A 20,805-nucleotide genomic window follows, 5' to 3' on the forward strand; every position below is an offset into this window, starting at 1 on the left:
GTAGCATGGAGAGCTGCATCAAACCAGTCTCTAGACTGAATACCACAATAACAATATTATAATGACCCCATGGATCTTTTTGCATTAAGCTCATAAATAACTATAGAGATCATCAACTCACCACAAATGAGTATACTGTATAAATTACTATAACTGAAAATTATACTTGATAGTTGTACTCTACCATGTAATATTGGCATCTCTTAACTCATTACTCAGATAATGATATGTTGAAATTGGCATTAAATTATTTCAGTTAACTAATCTCAATTCTTAATTACAACAATTATGCATTCCAATATGTATAAGAAATTTCTGCATTTAATTATTTTTATAAACCAGTTGTCACCTCAGGTCAAAGACATTTTTCTTACTATGGAAATCATGGAAGTAGCTTTGAAGCTAGAGTGGGTGGGGCCTGCCTCCATTTTATATAGCAGACTACTGTTTAGAGTACTTCTTGTTCATTATTTCTGTCATGTGCACACAAAAACTGTTTTAAATCCTAAAAATAGAGTGCTTACATGAATAACATAGTGTCAGGAATGCAATTTTGATCTTTTTCCTGTTCTTGAATGCATATTTGCTCTAGTAATTCGAAACAGAGTGACATCATCAGGTAGTGTCACCAGATTGAACTATGGGGGTATGAATGCAGTGAACCCAACTCCTTGGGTGAACCTAAGGTTTTGGGCTAGTTAAGATGTTGACTTGAGCTTATTATAAGTCAGATCACAAAACTTTGAACCACTATTTTTTTTTTACTTCCCTTCCCAAAGTTCAAAATTGGATTATTCTCTTTCACTTTATTTAGAATAGTGGGTAAAACTTGGGACATAAATCCACCTCCCTTCTTTTTTTACCTCAATGATGGAAACAAACAACAGTTATTTACAGCCTCTGATTGGCAGTAGCTCTGCTAATAAAGCTTAAATATAGTCTTTTGAACTAAATCAGAATTCTTTCATAAGCAAACCTTTGCATGTTGGTTTATAATTGTCATCTAAAACATTTTTTAACTGTAACTTGAATGTTACCTCTCAAGAAATTACTTAAATAGTAAACTTTCTATTGTTAAACTTTGATAAAATAGTTCTGTGCTTTCTTTTTAAAGACTTGCCATTCATTTATTTTTATTATGTTGTTGACTTGAGCATCTTGCTCTACTTGTTATAAGTCAGATCACTAACTTTTGAAATTTTTTTTTCTTTTACTTCCTTCTCGAAGTTCAAACTTGGATTATTCTCTTTCACTTTATCTAGAATAGTAGGTAAAATGATAATTTGAGGATTTGGTTTTAATTTTAATGAATCAGAGTTTATTTTAGCTCATGAGTCAGATCTTTACATAAGCAAACATTGATGTGAGCGAGTGACCACAAATCTAAATCCCACATTGAATGTTGGATTGTCTGTCTTCAAATGGTTCAGCTAGGGCAAGGAAACCTCTATACCTGCATCATTAACAATGAATATGTACACTGGTAATCACAATTCACTTTCAGCCCGTTTGTTCCTGTACTTGATCCTCCAATCAAGAAAAACTTGAGAACAATGCTTAATTACTAAACACTCCACAATATACAATGTACACAAACAGCTAACACCCAACTACTTTAGAGTGTGCTTATTCCAAAATCTCCAAACCATTTGCAACACCCAAATACTTTGGTGTTTGCAACAAACTATCACAAGTACCAAAACTGGACCTCATCAGAAATCAGAAATCTGGTAGGGTGCTACCATCAATATATAATTTTTTTGGCTGTCATTTCATTGTATAGTGGCCAGCTCACCCAGGATGATCTCTGGCTCATATTGCTGCTGTCAGCGACCACCGCATAGATGGTCTTTGCCACTTCTGGGTGAACAGTTGTACAAACAGTTACAATACTGGTTTTTCTAGAACATATACACACACACTGACTCGAGTTACAAGAAATAAAGCATTTTTACACCCTTTGTCTGCTTCATAACATTTTGCTGCTTTCATAATAGATTGAAAGACCACATTATTTACATAATGACATAAAACTGTTCAAAATTAATTTTGACATGATACAATGCCTCATACCTTCAAAAGAACTGTTACTGTGTCTTGTGTCATACTTATATCAGATCAGAACAATCTTCTAGTTGTGTTATTCTGAAGTTGTTTTACATTGGACTTGTTTGTTGTGTTGTATTTATAAAGTTCCACTGTCCTTGGCTAACTGGGCACATCAATTCACTAGTAGCCTGCAACACCTGCTAGGAGTCTTAAAAACTTCAGTGTTTTGCAGTGAAACATATTTCAGGTAAGAATTGCAGATGAATACAAGAGGCACAATCTTGCAGTTTTCTTTGATCATTTGTGATCAAATGCATTCAGCCATGACACAAATGATGTTCTTGTCATCCAGGCTCATCTCTGAGCTTTTGGTACTCTGGTCATCATCACCCTCTTGTTGCCCAAAGCTGATTCATTGATTTTTGAAGTAAGTTACTAATTTGGGCAGCTGGTCACATTTTCACAGCACCTGCAACGCTGAGATAGTGACACACTGTGATGAGAGATAGCAATGGTTGACGTTAAATAACTAGTTTCATTAATAATACTCACTTTTTGCTGCTCTTCTTTGTTGTGAGTTGATGACTCGATATCAGTTTCCTTTCTTTCGTTTAACTTTTTATGATCATCTAGAGGGTGATTGGGTTGCTTCAATGAAATAATGTAAACACTAGTGGACTTTTTGGTAAATAACATGTATATTTTCAGTCATTTCGCTGTGCAATATGGATCAATAAAACACACAACAAACTCGTACAACCAACTCACTGAACAAAAAAACAAAAATTTACCTCTGACAACATAAAGCAAGGAAATTACTATCACGTATCAGTCTGTTTATGCAAAATTCTCTGTGGAACATATGTTTAATAAATAAAATATAAATTATCTTCTCTGAGAAGTCCATAATCATCATTGTAATTACATTAAGTGTTTATAAAAGCTATCATTTAAACATTTTTACATAGCTATGTATTAGTGGATTTTTGGTTTTTATGTTTTCAATATGGTATCAGTCATTTCATATGACTCAAGATCAATTAATACATTAATCTCATCAGAACCATTTTTATTACAGTACTCATCTTGCTATTTTGCATGCTATTGAATCAAACAATGACAAGCAACTTTAGTTTCTCTCTCATATCAACTGTCCTTGTTGAGCTACCCATCATGGAAAGATTCAGTTTGTATAATGTAAGACTTGTCTGATATGAGTTAGAGAAATGATCTAACTATATCTGCATTAAATACATCAGATTCAGTTTGTATAGTGTAAGACTTGTCTGATATGAGTTAGAGAAATGATCTAACTATATCTGCATTAAATACATCATACTTTTAATTCTGTGTTATCAAGCCTAGACACCATTTGCCCCAAGCAGCGACACCTCTTCATTCACAAATTTGGCCTCAGCACAGATTTTTCGACAAACACCCATCAAAACAACCCACACACATAATGAAATTTTCATCTATCTGACATTTTCTAGAGCCTTACTGGCCCTCTTAGAGGAAATGACACAGCCCTAGTTAGGAGTAATTGAATTACAACATTTTCCAACCCTATATATCTGCCAGCTTTCAATGTGCCATTCATCACAGTCCAGTGAATTTGCATCTACAGAAAAATAGTTGCATCCCATCATGAAAACTTTTTTCTCTGTTTTTGAGGTAGGCCTATCTGTGCAACTACAACTTTCTGAATGTTCTGCTGATGTTACATTTTTTGACAACATAGCACAAGTCTTCTCTTTTGTCTATGGTAGTACATGCATTTGACCAATGGCCTTTTTTCTTACCCTTGGAACAAACCAAACCTTTCTTACACTACCACATGAAAAGCATCTTCTGTCTCCATTTCTTTTATAATGTATCAGCTTCAGACTAGGATTGTTTGTGTCTCGATTGCTGTTTGTTAATCTTCATTATCGATATAATTGCCATAGCAACAATTTTGTCATCACAGTCTGTTATTTCTCAGTTCCTAATTTAAACAACATTTTTGTAACTTATTCCATGTCTTCCCTTCAGCAGGTAAATCATGCGACATAATATAGATGGTTGAACTCTTTGGGTAAAGTTTGCAAAAATCATGCACAGATGTCACCATTGTCAATCAGCTAGTCTAACAATGAAAGTTGAGTTTATATTTGTCAAATGTGGCTAAATGGCCTTATATATCACCACATGCTTGCCACACAATATTATGAAATTTGTTTGAGGCACATCAATGTTTTCAACTGACTGAACATCATACATTTTATGTAGCACACAAACCTCTTTAGCAGTCTTGCATTCTCCGACAAACACGGAAAGACTTGGTGTCAAGTGGTGGTATTAGACATTCCTTGCTTTTTCATTAGCATTGGTCCATTTAGCAAGATCGGATTTGTAATTTGGCCCATCTTCTTCTGGCTTAAGTCCTCCAATTTCCTTCGCCAGTGAGTTTTTCAATTTGCTGTCTTTCTTTGGCCATTGTCTTATCTTTAACACTGCTACAACGTCAAGTTATCATGGAAATCAGCTACAACTGTTGCATTTTGTGAATATTTAATCAACCAAACATATCTGCTACCATGTTGACAAAACACCAAATGCTGTTTTGAAATGAAACATTTATTTGGAAAACCACAAAAGTATCACAATACCACAATGCCATCAGTAAATAACAAAAACACCCTTTGTGTTAGAGACAGCCATTACAAACAACCAAAGGACAAAACTATGATGCCCTGTGAGAGACAACTTTCAAAGATTATTAATATTCATATATATAATAACATTGAAAACACTAATACTTTCACAAAAACCATCTCTATAAGACTTGTAGGATTTAACATTAGAAAGCAGTTGCCTGAGTGTATACATGTATTGAGCAACTGCCAGAGCATATTCTCTTATGTGTAACGTAAAGCAGTTGAAGAGTGAGTTGAGGAAATTGGTATTGGGCAACTCTGTCTGTTGGCCTGAAGAGTACTTTTACAGTAACACTTGGAATGAATGTACTTCGTTATTACATGATTCATGTTAGCATTGTCATAATATTTCATAACTCTAAGACATTTTGCTTCATTGTAGTTAAATAAAATGTACATCACTGACTCCTTTCTACATCTTAGATACTCCCATCCATATAATCTATAGCAATGTGATTTGTGTAACGTAACGTAAAATTATAATTAATGAATTGCAACTTAATTCAATCAGCCAATATATATATTTGAAATTAATAATGATTGGATATATTAAATCAAATGCTCATGTAGTTTCTTTCATGGGTGAAGAACAGGGTAACATCATATTCACTGGCAGAGCACCAGCAAAAGTTTAAAGTTTCCTATAATATACTTATTCAGGGATACTGCCCAAGTGTGTGATATCCATATCAGATTGGAGTAACTTCATCAACAAAAAGATTTCTAGTCAATATACCAACCACTTAATGTAACTGCCCCCCCCCCCCCCCTCCCCCCATGAACCATGGAGCTTGCCGTTGGTGGGGACGCTTGCGTGCCTCAGCGATACAGATAGCTGTACCGTAGGTGCAACCACAACGGAGGGCTATCTGTTGAGAGGCCAGACAAATGCGTGGTTCCTGAAGAGGGGCAACAGCCTTTTCAGTAGTTGCAGGGGCAACAGTCTGGATGATTGACTGATCTGGCCTTGTACACTAACCAAAACGGCCATGCTGTGCTGGTACTGCGAATGGTTGAAAGCAAGGGGAAACTACAGCCGTAATTTTTCCCAAGGGCATGCAGCTTTACTGTATGGTTAATGATGATAGCGTCCCCATGGGTAAAATATTCTGGAGGTAAAATAGTCCCCCATTCGGATCTCCGGGCGGGGACTACTCAAGAGGATGTCGTTATCTGGAGAAAGAAAACTGGCATTCTACAGATCGGAGCGTGGAATGTCAGATCTCTTAATCGGGCAGGTAGGTTAGAAAATTTAAAAAGGGAAATGGATAGGTTAAAGTTAGATATAGTGGGAATTAGTGAAGTTCAGTGGCTGGAGGAACAAGACTTTTGGTCAAGTGAATACAGGGTTATAAATACAAAGTCAAATAGGAGTAATGCAGGAGTAGTTTCAATAATGAATAAAAAAATAGGAATGCGGGTAAGCTACTACAAACAGCATAGTGAACACATTATTGTGGCCAAGATAGACACGAAGCCCACGCCTACTACAGTAGTACAAGTATATATACCAACTAGCTCTGCAGATGACGAAGAAATTGAAAAAATATATGATGAAATAAAAGAAATTATTCAGATAGTGAAGGGAGACAAAAATTTAATAGTCATGGGTGACTGGAATTCGGTAGTAGGAAAAGGGAGAGAAGGAAACGTAGTAGGTGAATATGGATTGGGGGTAAGAAATGAAAGAGGAAGCCGCCTGGAAGAATTTTGCACAGAGCACAACTTAATCATTGCTAACACTTGGTTCAAGAATCATAAAAGAAGGTTGTATACATGGAAGAAGCCTGGAGATACTGGCAGATTTCAGATAGATTATATAATGGTAAGACAGAGATTTAGGAACCAGGTTTTAAATTGTAAGACATTTCCAGGGGCAGATGTGGACTCTGACCACAATCTATTGGTTATGAACTGTAGATTGAAACTGAAGAAACTGCAAAAAGGCAGGAATTTAAGGAGATGGGACCTGGATAAACTGAAAGAACCAGAGGTTGTACAGAGTTTCAGGGAGAGCATAATGGAACAAATGGCAGGAATGGGGGAAAGAAATACAGTAGAAGAAGAATGGGTAGCTTTGAGGGATGAAGTAGTGAAGGCAGCCGAGGATCAAGTAGGTAAAAAGACGAGGGCTAGTAGAAATCCTTGGGTAACAGAAGAATTATTGAATTTAATTGATGAAAGGAGAAAATATAAAAATGCAGTAAATGAAGCAGGCAAAAAGGAATACAAACGTCTCAAAAATGAGATCGACAGGAAGTGCAAAATGGCTAAGCAGGGATGGCTAGAGGATAAATGTAAGGATGTAGAGGCTTATCTCACTAGGGGTAAGATAGATACTACCTACAGGAAAATTAAAGAGACCTTTGGAGAGAAGAGAACCACTTGTATGAATATCAAGAGCTCAGATGGAAACCCAGTTCTAAGCAAAGAGGGGAAAGCAGAAAGGTGGAAGGAGTATATAGAGGGTCTATACAAGGGTGATGTACTTATGGAAATGGGAGAGGATGTAGATGAAGATGAAATGGGAGATATGATACTGCGTGAAGAGTTTGACAGAGCACTGAAAGACCTAAGTTGAAACAAGGCCCCGGGAGTAGGCAACATTCCATTAGAACTACTGACGGCCTTGGGAGAGCCAGTCATGACAAAACTCTGCCATCTAGTGAGCAAGATGTATGAGACAGGCGAAATACCCTCAGACTTCAAGAAGAATATAATAATTCCAATCCCAAAGAAAGCAGGTGTTGACAGATGTGAAAATTACCGAACTATCAGTTTAATAAGTCACGGCTGCAAAATACTAACACGAATTCTTTACAGACAAAAGGAAAAACTAGTAGAAGCCGACCTCGGGGAAGATCAGTTTGGATTCCGTAGAAATATTGGAACACGTGAGGTAATACTGACCCTACAGCTTATCTTAGAAGCTCGATTAAGGAAAGGCAAACCTACGTTTCTCGCATTTGTAGACTTAGAGAAAGCTTTTGACAATGTTGACTGGAATACTCTCTTTCAAATTCTGAAGGTGGCAAGGGTAAAATATAGGGAGCAAAAGGCTATTTACAATTTGTATAGAAACTAGATGGCAGTTATAAGAGTTGAGGGGCATGAAAGGGAAGCAGTGGTTGGGAAGGGAGTGAGACAGGGTTGTAGCCTCTCCCTGATGTTATTCAATCTGTATATTGAGCAAGCAGTGAAGGAAACAAAAGAAAAATTCGGAGTAGGTATTAAAATCCATGGAGAAGAAATAAAAACTTTGAGGTTCACCGATGACATTGTAATTCTGTCAGAGACAGCAAAGGACTTGGAAGAGCAGTTGAACGGAATGGATAGTGTCTTGAAAGGAGGATATAAGATGAACATCAACAAAAGCAAAACAAGGATAATGGAATGTAGTCGAATTAAGTCAGGTGATGCTGAGGGAATTAGATTAGGAAATGAGACACTTAAAGTAGTAAAGGAGTTTTGCTATTTGGGGAGCAAAATAACTGATGATGGTCGAAGTAGAGAGGATATAAAATGTAGACTGGCACTGGGAAGAAAAGCATTTCTGAAGAAGAGAAATTTGTTAACATCGAGTATAGATTTAAGTATCAGTAAGTCTTTTCTGAAAGTATTTGTATGGAGTGTAGCCATGTATGGAAGTGAAACATGGACGATAAATAGTTTAGACAAGAAGAGAATAGAAGCTTTCGAAATGTGGTGCTACAGAAGAATGCTGAAGATTAGATGGGTAGATCACATAACTAATGAGGAGGTATTGAATAGAATTGGGGAGAAGAGGAGTTTGTGGCACAACTTGACTAGAAAAAGGGATCGGTTGGTAGTACATGTTCTGAGGCATCAAGGGATCACCAATTTAGTATTGGAGGGCAGCGTGGAGGGTAAAAATCGTAGAGGGAGACCAAGAGATGAATACACGAAGCAGATTCAGAAGGATGTAGGTTGCAGTAGATACTGGGAGATGAAGAAGCTTGCACAGGATAGAGTAGCATGGAGAGCTGCATCAAACCAGTCTCAGGACTGAAGACCACAACAACAACAACAACAATGTAACTGTGAAGCTCTGGTCAAGTACAAAATGATATTCAGTCTCATAAAAGAAACTTGTATGCCAGTGACAATCATAACTCTCACAAGAGGACAACTAAAGTTTTGGGCCACTAACTATCATGAACAGTCACAATTTATTCCTAAGGATATGTGTGCAAGGACAGCAGAACTAGCCCAGGAAGGTCAGCTCAAAGCCATCAATGGAGAATCATTCTACCATTCCCAACCACACAATGAAGGAATGAACTATCTACCCACCAATAAGTCCTTGCTTGAACATGAAACTACAATGGCAAGTGTTGGCCACTCTGCATCAATACTAAAATGCATTCAAGTCTTGAGTAGAGACAATACAGATGAGATGACATAATGTAAAGCATTGTATCAACACTGATGATCATCTCACCAACCAACCAGCACTCCAGCTGAACATTGGATACTTTAGAAAGAAGTGAAGAAGATGCAGCTGGTGAATGTCATTCACACCTTGAATTGTCTGAAGGGAGAAAAATACTTCTACAGTACTGATATGCAAACGGGATACTGGAACGTTGAAGTAGAGGAGATTAACTAAGAAAAAACTGCTTTCACAGCACCTGTGACCTCTATGGTTAGTGAAATGGTTCAGCCCTGGTAGCCAACTTGATTTAACATCATAACTGAGCAAACTATCTTTATTATTCAGATGATATTGTTGTTTTCTAGAAGACATTTGAAAAGCATCTAAACAATTTGACAGTTGTGATGATGTGTGTCAGTGATGCAAATGCCAAGGAAAAAAGTCTTAGGGCACCTAATTTACACAAGTCTACTTTGTCCTAAATAAATGTCATGTGACTAGGGCCTCCAGTCGGGTAGACCGTTTGATGGGTGCAAGTCTTTTGATTTGATGCCACTCTGGTGACTTGTGTGTCAATGGGGATGAAATGTGATGATTAGGACAACACAACACCCAGTCCCTGAGTGGAGAAAATCTCCAACACAGCCAGGCGCTGACCACTCAACTACCAGCAGTGCTACTTTGTCCTGACCCAGAAGAAGTATGAGCAACAACAGGTTTTCCAACTTCGTGACACATTAGTGACATGCAAGGCTTCCTTGTAATGAATTCCTACTACAGGCACTTCATAAAGGATTTCAGTTGCAAGGCATAGCCATTACAAAATCTGCTGCAGAGAGATGCCAAAGTTTATTGGAGGAGAAACAATGCTGTTAATGTATTCTTAAGGATGATCTGAAATCTTCATCCGTCCTGGCACTTTTTGATGAGAGCGCCAATACAGAACATAACAACGATGCTAGTAGTTACATAATAGTTTCAAGTCTAATACAAATGCAAGAAGGCACTGAAAGGGCGTACTCTTCAAGTTTGAGAAAAGTGAGGATGAGTGCCTTGCAACTTTTTGAGTAGTCTTAAGTTACAATACTATTTATACACCAGAATATTCATTGTCATGACTAAGCACCATTTTTTATGCTGGCTTATAAGCATGAGGGATCCAGCTGGGTGATTGGTAATATGGACACCAAAGCTTGAAGAATACAACACAACATGAATATATGAAAATATATTATGCTGCAGTTAAACAAATACAATGCCTGCCACTACTGAAGACAATATGGACTCTAGAGAAGGAAGAAGGTGCCAAAGGAGAATTCAGGTTAATACTGGAACATTGTATAAAAGGAATTATGACTCAATGGGATGGAAATTGTCACTCAGAATCACAGCTAATTTGCATCCATCCATACTGAACTATTTTTATGACACTCTGAAATCAGGTAATCTGGGATTTCCAAGGACTCTCCATAGAATAAAAATAGGTATCATTGACCAGGTCTCTTCTTATCTGCCAGACATAATGTAAGTCACTGTCGGGAAAGACAGTGACAAAAGCATATGCATCAGCTACCTCCAAAACACCTGGTACCAATTCCTCTTCCATGTCCTTGATTTTAACAGATTGGAGCTGACTTCTCAGGTAGGTTTACCAAGTCAAATAAATTGAAATAAACTGATAGTATTTCACACTAAGTAACTGATCCACTATGCTGTCACCAAGGCAGTACTGACTGCTAATGCTTCTGATCAAAGGCATAATTTTGTACATGGAACATCATGTGTAATGATCTCCGATAGTGTGAAACAAATTCAGTTGACACTAGTATCATGAAAATTGCCTACCACCCACAGAAAAATGACCCCATGGGGTGTTTTAATGGTAGATGCACCGTTTCTTGCTTTCCAAAAGCACTTGACTCATTTCTGCACTGATGCTTATTGTCAAAAGTATGATTATATGGGGTAACAATTGAAATTTGTGACTGAATTGAAGACTTTTTGGTAGGGAGGACACAGAATGTTATCCTGGATGGACAATCATCATCAGATCTAGAAGTAACTTTGGGTGTGCCCAAGGGAAGTGTGTTGGGACCTTTGTTGTTTGTGTCATATATTAATGACCTTGCCGACAATATTAATAGTAAAATCAGGCTTTTTGCTGGTGATGCAGTTATCTATAATGAAGTACTATCTGAGAGAAGCTACATGTATATTCAGCCAGATCTTGATAAGATTTCAACTTGGTGCAGAGACTGGCAAATTGCTCTAAAAGTTCAAAAATGTAAAATTTTGCACTTCACAAAATGCAAAAACATAGCATCCTATGACTGTAATATCAATGAGTCACTGTTGGAATCAGCCAACTCATACAAATACCCATGTGTAATACTTTGTAGGGATATGAAATGGAATGATCACACAGGTTCAGTCATGATTACTCTAGGGATATACTACAACCCCTTACATATCACTCACACATATCACTCGCATAGGGATTGTTAGGATAAGATCAGAATAATTACTGCATGCACAGAGGCATTCAGACCATCATTCTTCCCACACTCCATATGTGAATGGGACAGGAAGAAATCCTAATAATTGGTACAGTGGGACTTACCCTCTGCCATGCACCTCATATTGGTTTACAGAGTATAGATGCAGATGTAGATGTAGGAGATAAAATTGCTGAGATATCATACATTTCCTTGGCATGAAGCCCAATCATAGTCCTGAGGTGCACATCAATGATAGAAGCTTCCAGTACAAGAAATGCTGAGATCTGTTTGATGATCAGAATGAGTCAACAGAAATAACTCCATTTGAACATTGCAGCCAAAATGAGGATGTGACAAAATGACCAGAAAATGAAATCTGCTAACACTGCCATATGGAGCATTTCTAACGAGCTCCTGCTCCAGGAAGCTGTAGTCCACTCTGAAACAGCTGGTCACTTTTTGGCAAGGAGGGTATGTAGGAGTACTCTCCATTGGGGTAGATAGTTCAGCTCTGTCTGTACTTATATTTCTGCTTAATAAATGTACTCTCAGTCTGAAATGTTCTTGTTGATGATCCTGGTCATGTGATTGGTATTAGGGTTTAGATTCTATGTGATACCATCATGTAATGTATATGCTGATGTTATAGGAGTCTGAGATGGTGCGATGTTCTCCCCTAACCGAAACAACAAACAAATTGTAATTTATTGCTCCTACCATATTTCCATTATAACATAGAATGAAGGCTAATCAAAACAAAGGAAAATCTCAGAAAAGACAAGGTTGGAAACATCACAGAATCAGAAGAACAGACAGAACATCCTCATAATAAGTTTCTGATACTTTGTTACCTTATGGGAGAAACCGTGTCTTGAAGACAAGTATAGTGACAGTGATCTGCCGTATGAAAGTTCCTCCTTTTTGCATACTGGGAATCCATCCCCATCAAACTCTAGTCACACTGAGAATCCAGCTTTCTGCATGCTGTGCAAATTTCTTTCTACTCAAACAATTCTTACAAAGTTTTACATAGTTTAAACTCATAAAATGAAAAATAAAAACTGATACTGAGCTAGTAAAATACAGACTCATCATGTAAGATAACTCAAATGTAGATTATGAGAATTTATTCACAGACAGGAGATATACCCAATTAAATTAAACAACAGGTTTAATATCTTAGAAAATGAAGATCATACATGGATGAAATGATCAATTGTTTAATAAAGATACTTAGTAAAAAGGCAAAAGATGTCACAGGTATGAAGGAGGTGATATGTCCTGTTGAAAAAGGCAGCTATTAAACATAAGAGATTAAACAAGTGATAATAGAAATTTGATGAAATAAATACTTTCCAAAAATATCTTTGAGAGGTATCAGAATGAATAGTGAAAATGTGATTAGCAAATAGTTGAAACAATAAGAGTTTGAAGAATATTAAACAGAAGATTATGTTGAACAGGCACCATGCAATTAATTCATCAGTCAAAATAATAGATGACACAGTAACTAACACAGAGAGAAAATTGTAGAAGCAGTCCCAAATTTCTTTAATTGTTCCCATATTTCAAGAGCTGAATCAGAAATTTAGATAATTAGTAATGAAAATGATGAAATTTGTGTGTAATGCAACATGAGGTTAATACAGGTATTCAATATATGAAGAAAGAAAAGGCATCTGAACATGGTGTTTCAATAAAAATGATTAAAAGTGGAGGAGAAATAAAACAAAAGTAGCTTTCAAAATTATTTACAGAATGTATGTGAAAGAAGACAATTCCTCAAAACTGGAAAACTGTTGCAACTGTTCTACTTCACAAGAAACTTTGAAAGACATGCTATAAGAAAATTCAGACCAGTCAACCTTCTCTACATATTATACAAGGTATTCAATACAGTTATCACAACCACACAAAGGAATGAGCTGGCTTCACAAAAGGATATAACATAACACATCATTTGCAGGTTCTGAGCAAAGTTATAGAATGGTGCAATGAGACACAATTATTGATTTTGTGGTACTTAGAAAATGATTAAGATGTTATGAAACAATTTCAAAAAAATCTGAATTGATGGTCCTTTGGAATTAAGGTACTGACCCAACAAATGTCCATTTATTGAATAATATCTGTGTCAGTCCTATAGCTTCATACACATCAGACTGCAAATTGAAATGTAAACAGTGCAAACATAAATAGCTGCTGCAAAAACAACATAAATTATCAATTAAACCATGAACCATGCAGAAGCAGCCCTTATTAATATACATTGCTTGAAACAATAGTGACACACCCAGAAGGGAAGCCCACCTGGTTAGCCATGTGGTCTAATGCACAGCTTTCCAAATTGGGAAGGAGCACCTGGTCCCCAGTACGAATCTGCCCGGCAGACTTGCATTGTGGTCCGGAGATGGCCAGTCTGTGGACAGTTTTTAGGAGGTTTTCCATCTGCCTCAGCAAATGTGGGCTGGTTCCCCTTATTCTGCCTCAGCTACACTATGTTAGCGATTGCTGCGCAAAAAAGTTCTCCATGAACGTTTACACCACCGTTACTCTACCACAAAAACATAGGGGTTACACTCATCTGGTGTGAGACGTTCCCTGAGAGGGTCCACTGGGGGCCAAACCATACAATAATCCATGCTCAGGCACCAACTGGTTGTAATGAAACGCATAGAAGCCCTCTTCCATATGGATGCCACAGAGATGGCAGCCTTGGCCTCAAAGTATGACAGCAGGAATCCATTTTGGTCAATGACCAAACTCACGTGCATCATCCAGAAGTGGGATGATGGCTGCATGGGTTGGCGTCACTGGCTGGACCACAAGAGATGCAGGAGTGTCTGTGGTTGACACCCGTGGAGCGGTTCAGCAGGTCTGTTGTTGCTAGACAGCATGAACCAATAGGAAGACAGAAACTCATCCGCCCGCATCTCGTGGTCGTGCGGTAGCGTTCTCGCTTCCCACGCCCGGGTTCCCGGGTTCGATTCCCGGCGGGGTCAGGGATTTTCTCTGCCTCGTGATGGCTGGGTGTTGTGTGCTGTCCTTAGGTTAGTTAGGTTTAAATAGTTCTAAGTTCTAGGGGACTGATGACCATAGATGTTAAGTCCCATAGTGCTCAGAGCCATTTTGAAACTCATCCAAGGCAACGTTGGCTGAGGACTAAGTCACATACTTTTTAATTTGCATTTTGAATGTTCTAACTAACCTTTCAGTCTCACCATTGGACTGAGGGTGGAAGGGTGCAGCGAAAATGTGGCAAATCCTGTGGGCATTGCAGTAGGAGTCAAACTGCTGTGATGCAAACTGAATGCTTTTATCAGACACCAACATTGCCAGAAGTCCTTCAATGGAAAAATAAATATTGACAGGGCTGCCATGGTGACAGAGGCTGAAGTTGATGGACAATGACCATCATATGGGAACTGAGAGAATGCATCAATTACTATTAGCCAGTATGCATTAAGGAAAAGGTCTGCAAAATAAATGTGGAGATGGTTGTGGCCACAGAGACCATGTTGCCTGTGGGGCAGCTTGCTGTGATGAGCATTGATAACACACCATAAATAAATGAGTGATGTCACCATCAAAACCACACCAAAAAATGTAATGTCAGGCTAACGCCTCACTACATGACAACCCCCAGTTATCTGTGTGCAGCAATTGCAGGATCTTTGAATGGAGGGCAAAGGCAACCACTACAATTACTTCCCATAAAATCAGATCGGTAGTACTAGCCTGCATAACCCAAGCATAGTGACTGGAAAACCATTGACAGTTTGTTGAGCACATTCATCAACATGGAAACAGAGTAGCTCCCACCCAATCAAAAACTGGGTCCAGACCATCTGGAAGATGTGAGAATGCATCAGCAGTTGCATGTTTAGCCATGGGGTGGAAGTGAATCTCATAGTTGTGCCGAGAGAGAAACTGTGCCTAGCATTGAAAGTGATGCACTGCCTTGTCTAGCAATGACGCTGAGGGGTTAAACAGTGAAACTGATGGCTCATGGTCCATGGTGAGGTTGAATTTTACACACTACAGGAAAACTTGAAACTTCTTTAAGGCATAAACAATGGCGAGGCCACTCAGAGCCATCAGAATATTTATTAACTAACACCATTCCCATCCCATGCTGGGATGCATCTGTTGCTAAAACTAAATGTTGATCTGGTTGGAAGGTTATGAGGCAAGGTACAGATTGTAACATGGACTTCAGTTTGGAAAATACCATTTCACATGCCAGCAACTGGTGCAAAGACATGCCTTTATGCAGCAAGGCATGTAACTGTTGTGCAACTGATGCCACCTCTGGAAAAAAACTGATGATAATAAGCAATCTTACCTTAAATCAGGATGTGGAAGAGGCACGATGGCAGAGACATTCTGACAAAGGAGCTTGATACCAGCACTAGAGATCTCAAACACAAGATAAACAATAGAAGGCTGAAAGAAGCAGCCCTTTTCGAAATTGCATTTTAACCATGTGGCCTGTAACACCGAAAGGAGCATTCATAAGTTGTTGAGATGTTCAGCAGTGGAGGAGCCAGAGACTACAATATCATCAAGATAGTTGGCACAGCCAGGCACAAACCTCGTGAGTTGTTTGAGAAACCATTGAAACTCACTGGGGCACTGGTCATGCAAAATGGTAACCAAAAATATTGATTCTAGCCAAAAGGGGTATTTCAACCAAGAGCAGTTGAGAGTCAGCATCAATGGGAAGCTGAAAATATGCATCAGAGAGGTTGATATTGGAAAAATACTGACCACCAACAAGCTTAGCAAAGAGTTTGTCATGGTGAGGCAAGGGACATGTATCAATGATAGACTGAGTACTGACAGAAACTTTGAAATTGCCACAAGGGTATAACCATCCCAATGGCTTCTTGACAATGACTAAGGGGGTTAACCCATTCACTAGATGTAATCAGTTGGGTGAACCAGGCGGCCATGAGGTGGTCAAGATCCAGCTCGACTTGGTCACAGAGCATCATTGGCACCGGGTGAGCTTGAAAGAAATGGGGTCTGACCAAATGTTTCATGATGATGTGGCCTTTGAAATTATTGGTACAACTCAAACTCATAAAAAACGGCAGAAAATTCAGAGCTTAAAGAGTCAGGTTGTGTGTAATGAACTTGATTAGACATGAGATTAACTTCATCAGAAATAGGAAACCTGAAAAGGTTAAAGATGTCCAAACCAAACAAATTTTCGGTGCATCCATTGTTCACTGCCAGAAAAGTCGGTGGATGAACCACAGATTTTTATGTGACTGGGGCCAAGAAACTACCTAATGGTGGAAAGCATTGCTTATTGCAGATGATTAATGTACATGACAGTGGTGCTAGAAGGGAAGAACCCAAGTCCATGTACAATGAGTAATGACGCAGCAGCGCCAGTGTTGACTTGCATGTGCAAAACCTTTTGATAAACCTTGACATCAATATAAAGCTTACTGGGTGCAGTGGAGATTATTAATACACAGTTGACATCCATGTGAGCATCTGCAATAAGCCACTGGAATTTTTCTGCTGCTGCAGGGAGTTGGGTCATCCATCATGAATTTTTGCTCATGCACAGACCACTGCCACCGTATTGTCCTCCTGTGAACCGTCCAACAAACAGCAGCGGGAAGTGGATTGAACTTCTGCAGCCTCCCACCATGATTCAGTTTGAGTACCTGCAGCCCTCAAAACCTCAAATTATTGTGCTATAGTCAGAATGTCGGAGGGGGAGGGGTTTTCATATTGAAGGGCCCTCTCATGAACCTCATGATTGTGTGTCAACCAAATGATTGCATCAAGAACTGTTTTGTTGGCATACAACTCCTTCTGTACATCAATGACAAAATGACAGTGACAGCTTAAACTGTGAAACTCAGCTGCCCAAGTCTTATAGGAGTGTTCGGGTTTCTTGTGACATGTACAACTCAACTCAACGGCAATGATCTGATCTGTTTACAGTAGTATTTCAAAAGAAGGTCACACATGTTATCAAAAGGGAGTCAAGATGGATCCTGCAGTTGGCAAAGGAGTAGATACATGCAAGGCAATAATCGAGACAAAAAGAAAGCATGGTATAAGGTAACATCAGTCAATCCAAATGCATGAAAATGCTGCAGCAGCTGTTTTTTGTAGGCTCCCCATTCTTTGACAGACTCACTGTAAGGTGGAAATGGCTGGGATAGTGCAGCAAGTGATGTAGATTGAGACAGACCTGATCTGGCCAAAATGGAGGCAAGCATCTGCAATACCACGGTTTGATTGTGTTGCACTGTGGCGAATGCCTTCTTCTGTTGACTGAGATGCTGTAATGCTACAGTAATAACCCCCTGCTGATCAACCAGCAGGCATAAAAACTCATTAGCAGCACTGCCAGACATCACAGATACAATGGAGGACCAACCAGAGTCTGAAAACTGCACAGAGAAGAATCCCACACTTGTCATAAATTGTGTTGTAACTTGGACACACAACAAGACCAAGAATTTAAGTACAGTGTTGTTAGAATGTGGCAAGTATGCCAATCTTCATAGCATACACTGAACACAATAAGATGAGGCAAATGTATGCAGGCAGTAATAACACAATAACTGAGCATGAGCACAGTGTTGCAGTGTACAAATAGGCACCCAACCATGGCTGGCTCTATTGAAAGTTCACTATATTGCTCTTTTGTGGCACACTCTAATGGATGACAACACACTGCTAACATGTGGCTTTGAAGTGTGCATGCATTACTTCAGTGAGAAAATGATTTTGCAGAGACCAGTGTATATAGTGGTGTATGCTGATGGATGCAGTGATTGTCTGTCTTTCTAGTGTATCAGAGGAGGCAGCACACATTGTCAGACTTTATTGAATCCACACCTAGATATATATTGTGCTACTCTTGAACTGGAACAGTACTTGTGAAGTATAATTGCTGCTTCTTGACAATTTGAATGTACTGAATTCTTTCCCTTGACCTTCTTCCACTAAGCACCATCCATATTGCATGAGTCTTCACTAGTCTCAGAGCTCACACTTATTTCTGTAGCTGGATGCCTTCTTGAAACCACAGTGTCATCTTAATCTCAACAGAGCAGTGTAAGGCATGCCAGCTGTCTGTAAAAAGTTTTAAATCTCTTCCACAGCTTCTCATGTTATCCAACCTAGTCTTGTTGATAGCATATGGATCTTTGTGAGTACATTGATTTTCATAAACATCAGTCATATTCATTAGTGCAAAATCACAACATGCTTTCTTTTGATACTAGAATTAACGCATCCCATGTAGTGGTCTCTTTTTCAGTTCAAAACACCCATTCCAATATGTGTAGTTGCTGGAAGGCTCTGATGAATCACCTACAGCTGGTAGCAATCCAGTTTGTTAATATGAGATTTCCAAATTTTTACCTGTCTTATTTAATAAACATTATCATAATATGGATGGAAAATAAGCCTCTGTTTGTATGTATCCTTATTATTTATGACATTTATCCACAGCTTTTGTGGCAATCTTTGTAACTGTAAGATACAGTTACATAGTTTTTGTAAATATACTATCAGAAATGTAGTTGGAGACTATGGGACATGTACGTTGTACAGGAGGTCCGTGAATTCCTGGATGGTGCAGAGGAAGGTGCAGTGTACTTCAGCCTGGGTACCAATGTGCGAAGCTCCCTACTGCCTTCAGACAAAGTGCATGCAATTATAGAAGCACTGGGTGAACTTCCACAGCGGATTCTCTTGAAGTGGGAGACTGGGAAGCTACCTGAAGTGCCACCCAATGTGCTCACCTCTAACTGGTTTCCACAGCAGGATGTGCTTGGTGAGTATTGCCCATGGTTGTGCCAACTGTCTATCCACATATGCATTATTCAAAATGATAGTTCTAAAATAAAACAGGCTTTTTTTCATTGTGGCAAAGACATACACAGTATGCAATGATTGGCACTCCCATAATCTATTGCCTTTCAGTAACATACATATGTGAGGTCCACTACTCACTGCCAGAAGCTTTATTGTGTTGTCTACTTCAGACTATGCTGTCATGAGATAGGATTTATTTAACAAGAGATGGTAAAACAAAATAAGCACCTTTTGGTATAGCCTAAAGCAATCCAAGCATGTCTCGGAAAACAGCACTTACACTAGGATAGCACTTGGAGTTCAGTACACTAATGCAAAAGATTGCAGCTGAATTACACAGAAGAATTCCATTTTGACATTGACAGTCAGTAGAGGAAGCCACACTTTGGGTTCTTGTCCCAGGGGCATATGACTGTAGTTATGCCTCTGCCACCCAATGAACGTCTGCACTTGAATAGGGTACCTGGATATTACCATACTGATGTTGACATGGCCTGACCCATGGAGTATAGAGAAGTATGTGTATGGGAATGAATCTGTATGAATTCAGAAATAGTTAAAATACAGAGACAGCATACAGAAAGTAGAAAAATGAAATTCCACATTTAAAAATATATTCACACGTGATGATACTACCACATGAATGTTTAACCACTGGACACACTCACAAACAGAGGTATTGATATTAGCAGCACTGGTAATGAAAAACAGTCAAGGTTAGTTAAAGTGTACAAAGTACCAGGTCCTGAAAGGATCCTTCTTACATTTTAGATGGAATATGTCACAGAATTAGCTCATTTCATAGCTCATATTTACTGACGAAATCTACTGCAGTGAATAGCTCCAGGTAACTGGAAAAGAGTGCATAAAATATCTCCAGGTAACTGGAAAAGAGTGCAAGTAAGCTCTATTTACAAAAAAGCTAAAAAATCAGGTTCATGTAATTACAAACCAGTACCAATGATGTCCAATTGTTGCGGGATTCTAGAAAATATTCTAAGCCCAAACATTAAAAACTTCCTAAAGGTAAATAAATTTCTATCAAAGAATCAGCACATATTTAGGAAAAGCTATTTGTGTGAAACACAGTTTGCTTTATTTTTGTATATCATCTTGCAAAGAAGAGGTGCAAGTTGTAATCTCCCCTTTGACACATCATTTGTTGATTGTTTCCTTTTTTGTAGTTAACTTTTTAATAAGCTTAAAAAGGAGTAAGATTTACAATTAACTTTTCACTTATCTTCTTTTCTCATAGCTGGCTCCAGTTCTTCATGTCTAGGGGCAGATTCTTGAATCTGAAATTTTT

At 38.5% G+C, this 20,805-nt stretch overlaps 1 protein-coding gene across 1 annotated transcript in view; it reads left to right on the forward strand.

Annotated features, from left to right (window-relative positions):
* The window catches only part of LOC126160864 (UDP-glucosyltransferase 2-like), a 130,590-nt gene that overhangs the window by 93,602 nt on the left and 16,183 nt on the right, over nucleotides 1–20,805 (forward strand). Inside the window, exon 5 of the mRNA XM_049916938.1 lies at nucleotides 19,236–19,458. Coding sequence (XP_049772895.1) covers nucleotides 19,236–19,458 — 223 coding nt within the window. The remainder of the gene's footprint in view (nucleotides 1–19,235; nucleotides 19,459–20,805) is intronic.

This window comes from Schistocerca cancellata, chromosome 1 (assembly GCF_023864275.1).
Source record: "Schistocerca cancellata isolate TAMUIC-IGC-003103 chromosome 1, iqSchCanc2.1, whole genome shotgun sequence".
NCBI lineage: Eukaryota > Metazoa > Arthropoda > Insecta > Orthoptera > Acrididae > Schistocerca > Schistocerca cancellata.